This window comes from Poecilia latipinna, unplaced genomic scaffold, assembly GCF_001443285.1.
Source record: "Poecilia latipinna isolate Pla-1442-1.1 unplaced genomic scaffold, P_latipinna-1.0 Scaffold4819, whole genome shotgun sequence".
In the NCBI taxonomy this organism is placed as follows: domain Eukaryota; kingdom Metazoa; phylum Chordata; class Actinopteri; order Cyprinodontiformes; family Poeciliidae; genus Poecilia; species Poecilia latipinna.
This window is the reverse complement of record NW_015117435.1, coordinates 16,989-22,599: the sequence shown is the minus strand read 5'-3', so window position 1 is coordinate 22,599 and position 5,611 is coordinate 16,989. Positions and strand designations below refer to the sequence as shown.

Here is a 5,611-nt window from a genome sequence, read left to right as displayed (position 1 = left end):
TACTCCATTCCTTTTCTATATCTGAAGCTCAGTGAAAAGATCACTGGCAAAGATCTAATCAGACATCAGAGTAGCAACTAGTACCAGCATGAGCTAGTTATTCTATTTTAATTGTTTTGTGTTTCTTGGTGGGCAGCTCAGTAGAGTAGATGATGGGATTGGTTTGTTCTCTCTGGGTATCCTGGCTTCCTCTGACCGCCTAAATATGAATGTTAGGTCAAAAGGTCACTCGAAACTGTGCCTATGTGTCTATGAGCGTGGATGGTTTCATGTCCTGTGTGTTTGTGTTGTCCTGTGATGGACTGGTGACCTTTCCAGGGTCTACCTGCCTGGCCCCAATGCCCACTGGAGACACCAGCAACCCAGAGACTGCAGAAATAAACAGGAACGGACAATAATGAAACAGTATTTTAACTGAAAAATATATTTTGGGACCTTACAAATTTATGAGCCATATATGCCAACTAACACTGATGTAGACATTACATTTTTACTCTTCAGTCAACAGTTAAGTTTAAAACTTTATTGTGTTGGCAGATAAACATAAGGTGCATTAAGATACAGCAAAGGCAAAATGTTTTAAAACCATTAATTGCACAACGACGAACAGACGATTACAGAACTATGATGAAGCATTTCTACCCTCAGTTTTTTCTGCTTCGGCTCTTTGTCTCATTAAATGTCTAAAACAATCAAATACAGTTTTATAACAAACACAGGTGGCAGAGTAAATAAAAACTGAAGTTTTCAAATTGTGATTTAAGTTATTAAATTACAAAAGCCACTCTTATTAACCTGGAACTATGTGATAAAAGCAGTTGCTCTCAACATTGAGTTACACTTGTGCCACTCTGAGAAGCAAAAACTGTGATCAAGCTTTTGTTGAAGTCTTATTATTACAATTAAATTTATTTCCACTCTAATTTGAAAAAAAAAAAATGTTTTAATTCAACTTCATTAGACGTTTTTCAAGTATGAACAGCCTGTTTAAGTTCACACTTGTCAGTATGACTCAAGTCCAGGCTTTCACTAGGCTATTCAAAAAATATTACTTATATTAGCATTCAGAGTTGACCATATGCTATGTTTCTAATTATTTTTCTTCTCCCTACCCAAACAGTGTTTTAGCCTAAGCTTTTAAACGTATGGTTGAACATTAGGGGCGTAAAGGTTCATGTACTCTGAGTTAAGAGAATTGGCAACACACCGAACAGTGAGTTCTCCACTGTTACATCTTTACCTGACATGTCTTTAGGAATTTATTAGTAGAGGCCAGAAATCATAGTCGCCTTAATTACAGTAAGTCATCTAGTGCCAGAAGGACCAAATCATTTAATATCATCTCATTACCAGAACAGGTTTGGCTTTGTGAATGATATTCTGTTTAAAATGCTGCCAAACCTTCTCCACAGGATGGAGGTTTGCTCTTGAACTAGGCCACTCCAGAACATCCACCTTGTTAGTCTTCAAACCATTTCTGTGTTTTAGCTGGATGCTTCATATTGCTGTTTTGCTAGAAAATACATATTCTCTGAAGCTGTAGTTCTTTTACAGATGGGAACAAATGATCACGTATGATTTTTCTGTGTCCTTGCTGTATTCATTTTACCTTCTCCCTTTAAAACCCTTCCAGGGCCTGCCGTTGAGAAGCTTCCCCAAATGGCTGCCACAATCACAATTTATAGTGGAGGTGTTTGCGGTGATATGCAGAGGCTGGTGTCGACCAAACATAACATCTCTTCTAATGGTCAAAAAGCACCATTTTTGTCTCATCGGAGAAAATAACTTCCTTCTACTTGATCATAAATTCTCGCACATGCTATTTGGCAAACTCTATCTCAGGCTTATCTCAGGCTTGATGCGAATTTTCTTCAACAGTGACTTAACATTTCCACTCTCCCTTAAAGCTCTGACTGGTGAAAAACTGACGTTTTGTCTGCAGAGTCTCTCCCATCTGAGCTGCTTAAGCTTGTAGCTCCTTCATAGGTCATATGTGTCCAGGTTTCCCCCTCTCTAGTCTCCCTTTATAGTCATTCTGTTGTGTGGATGACAAATAGGCAAATGACTAACTGTATTTAGTCCAACTTTATCTGCTTTGTGTGTCCTAAATGGAAATTGAATGATAAACAGACACTGCACGGAAAATAAGTAACAATTATGATTGCAAGTGGAAGCAAAGATTTGCATGCTGACCTTTGAAAAATGTTCACACTAGTCAGTATGAACAAGTGTGAAAAACCTACCAACAAGAAGTTATCAACCAGTAGCATTAAAGTATAGGCTTTAGTTGCTACACTTTGAGCTAATGTTGGTGTAGCTCCATTGCCAAACACTTCATGCTGCAACTGTCACAACCATGACAAACACAAAGACAAGGTGTGGTTTTGGTCAATGGTGAATGATGAGGCAAGGTGTGAACTAGATCTGTTCAAAGGGTGCAGTTTTGTTGAATTTCTATCTGTGTCATTTCCCCTTTCTGGGGCAAGATCAGAAGCTCTATAAGTATCCGGTGATTCTGCAGAGAAGGCTGAAGGTGCTGGTTGAGAAGACAGATCATTCTTCATCAGGTTTGCTGATCAAATTTATACTCATCTTTTTTTTTTTTTACCAACACTGTTTGAATTTTTTTTAACATGTATAATTTATTTTTGTTTCATCTTCAGATTGTAACTCTGCATCATCTCCATCATGAAGTTGTTGGCTGTGTTCCTCCTCGTTTTCTCCATGGTGGCTCTGACCAGTGGTGACAGTGAGTATTTGTTAAATACAAACTCACCATAAACTGACTAAAACAGAGATAAAAACAGTTTAAAACACTAACCCCTGTTTAAAATAGTCACAACTATTATTGTGCTCATAAAGACTAGTGGGTGTAAGTGTGAATGTTTGGAACATCTTCTTGTAGTATACTTTACTAAAACATAACACGTACCCTTTCTTCAGAATATTTAATATATTTATTAACTTCATGTCTTCACTACTCCTTGCAAAGTACACACATCATGCTTTTGGTCTGCACAAGTGTAACTGGGTTATTTCTCGTCATTGAGGGATTTATCTGTTTTAATAAATGTTGCATCATTAAGACTAACACCATTTACACGAGGGGTCACTGATAAATCAGCCAGTCAATAAAGCTGCCCCGATTTCCTTAATTATGGGAGATCTTTGATCTATTGATTTTTACAGATGGAACCGATCTTATCCACCTCTCTTATCCACCTCAGCTCAGGGCTAAAGATCAACCACTGTCCTCTTCTGCTCTGCCGTGAAAGAGGTTTGACTGACAGACCCGTTTAGCAGGTCATGTCTGTGCATTTGCAGTAAACAATGGTCACCCTACTGTTTGCATTTAAAAACAGGCACTCATCTGTTGCCAACTCTGAGACCTTTTTACTATATTTAGCAATATTTGAATGACAAATGAAAAAAAAATCAGTTAGCCAGAATCAACCAGTCAGGCTTTTTAAAGATTGCGATTGATGCAGCCTGACATGTACCTCTTGACTGAAAATCTCCATTTGTTTGTCATCAGAACGCATCGTCTTGCACAAGAAATCTTTTTCTTGTCCTTGTCACTGGAGTCAAATCAACGGTCGCTGCTTCATCTTTGTTGCTAAACCCATGACTTGGGCTAAAGCCGAGGTGATTTCCAACAACAATGTTCTATTTTCTATTGCTCTCTTTTATTTCACCACTTTTAATTAAAGCCCCGCTACTTCTTCAGATAATTTTATGTTTTTATCTGTAGAAAAACTGTCTGTCCATGGGGGCAAACCTTGCTTCAGTTCGCAACATTAAAGAGTACCGTCAGATTCAGGGTCTGATACTTGCAGCAGGTTACGAGACCAGGGAAACATGGATTGGAGGCTCTGATGCACAGGAGGTATTTTTGCCAGTCTGCTTCATTTTATTTAAATTTATTTTATGCATTTTGTAAAACACCTAAATGTCATCTACTGAACACTGTCTTTCAGGACAGAACATGGTTGTGGAGCGATGGAAGTGCTTTGCGGTTCACAAACTGGTGTCCCAAACAGCCTGATAATTTGACACGGAAACAGGAGTGTTTACAGATGAACTATTCAGGTAAAAGGAAATATCATACGTCTGTTTTTTTGTTTGTTTTCTTTTTAGTTAGCAACATGAATGAAGTTTCTCTCTAGCCGGTTAAAGTGCGGTTCGGTTCTACACCAGACTGAGCTTTTCCATTATATACTCTGCTCCTCACTATTGTGGGCAGGAGTGCACAGCAGCACTCAGCAATGAAGGTTCTGGTTCTGATGGACTAAAATAAACCCAGCTATTTAATTTTGTCTCATGGAAATTCATTACTGGCACAAACATAAAGATAAAGGCTCAGATCAGCTGATTATTTTGCTATGCATAAAAATATAATTACATTCTGGCACTTTGTATTTTTTAATGTCCAACATTTTAGATTTAGGCAGTCAAAAGGTGTAAACCAATAGCAACACATAAACTTTATTATTATTTTCTAATCCAAAAGAAAAATAAAATTCACATCACAAGTTAATACTATGTAGTTCTGGTGTTTCACACTGTCAGCAGAAAACAGCAGCTCCGTCAGAAAGCAGCTGCTCTGCTTCTCTCTTCTTTATCACTGTCCGTATTTCAGAGTCATTCTTCTGCAAAAGTTACCACATGTGTATTTAAAGTACTACGTACTGGGCAGCTCTCTGATAGCAGACTGCATGTTCATGGGTAAATGCTGAATGCTGTTTTCAGTGATATAAATCATGAGCCAATCAACGATTGTGGTCAGATGTCAAACAGTTTCAGTGCCTACCCTGCTCAATGCTGCTAGTACACGCCGGGTTTGCTGATGGAAAATGGATCTGGCCGAGGCAGACTGAGACCAAACCGGTTAAATTCGGTCTAGTGGAAAAGCGCCTATACTCTGCATGTAAACTTTTCAGTTGAGGTAAATACAGTGATACCAGAAGTTTACATTTTACCCAAGTCATTCAGCTTAGGACAGATATTCCTGATAATGACCAGGTGTACTTAAACTTCTGAATTGGAAGAAAAATGTTCTCAATAAGTTCTCTGGTCTTTAGCAAATAGAAATAATTTTGTTCTTGTTCTAACTGACCAAAAGGCAAGAGAAGTTTGGACTTAATAAACTTCTGACAGTGTAAAAAATATGTTTTTAAATATCTGGTTTCAACCGTACATTTACTGCATTAACAACAGGACCTCATTTTAATTTTTTGTGGCTAAAAGCTTTAGTTCATCATCCTTTCCAAACATTTTTATGATATAGTGTTAGGTCATTTAGCGTTTTCTATATATGATGCTCGACTGATCTGTTGTGTTGCTCCTAGCCGGCAAGTGTTGGGATGACACAGAGTGTTCTGCCAAGAAGCCTTCTGTCTGCGTCAAGAAATCCTGTCCACGCTGAGGTTCCCAAGAGGCCTGATGTGTAAAACAGAACCAGTGGAGGATGAATGCTAGGAGTTTCTGTTTACCTGCCTTTCTGCACCTTCATAAAAAAACAAAAAATATATTTCTGCTTCTTTTCTTCATATCATTTCTCTCTTTAATGCAACCTAATGAATGAAGCGACAAGCAAACAGCAGCTGGATTG

At 38.1% G+C, this 5,611-nt stretch overlaps 1 protein-coding gene across 1 annotated transcript; it reads left to right on the top strand.

Annotated features, from left to right (window-relative positions):
* The first annotated feature begins 2,436 nt into the window (after window positions 1-2,436).
* On the top strand, window positions 2,437-5,440 carry LOC106943041 (type-2 ice-structuring protein-like). Its single transcript, XM_015026382.1, has 6 exons — window positions 2,437-2,567; window positions 2,664-2,749; window positions 3,536-3,645; window positions 3,752-3,886; window positions 3,978-4,089; window positions 5,349-5,440. The coding sequence occupies exons 2-6, from the start codon at window positions 2,689-2,691 to the stop codon at window positions 5,423-5,425; spliced, it is 495 nt and encodes a 164-aa protein (XP_014881868.1). The 5' UTR covers window positions 2,437-2,567; window positions 2,664-2,688; the 3' UTR covers window positions 5,426-5,440.
* The last annotated feature ends 171 nt before the right edge of the window (window positions 5,441-5,611 follow it).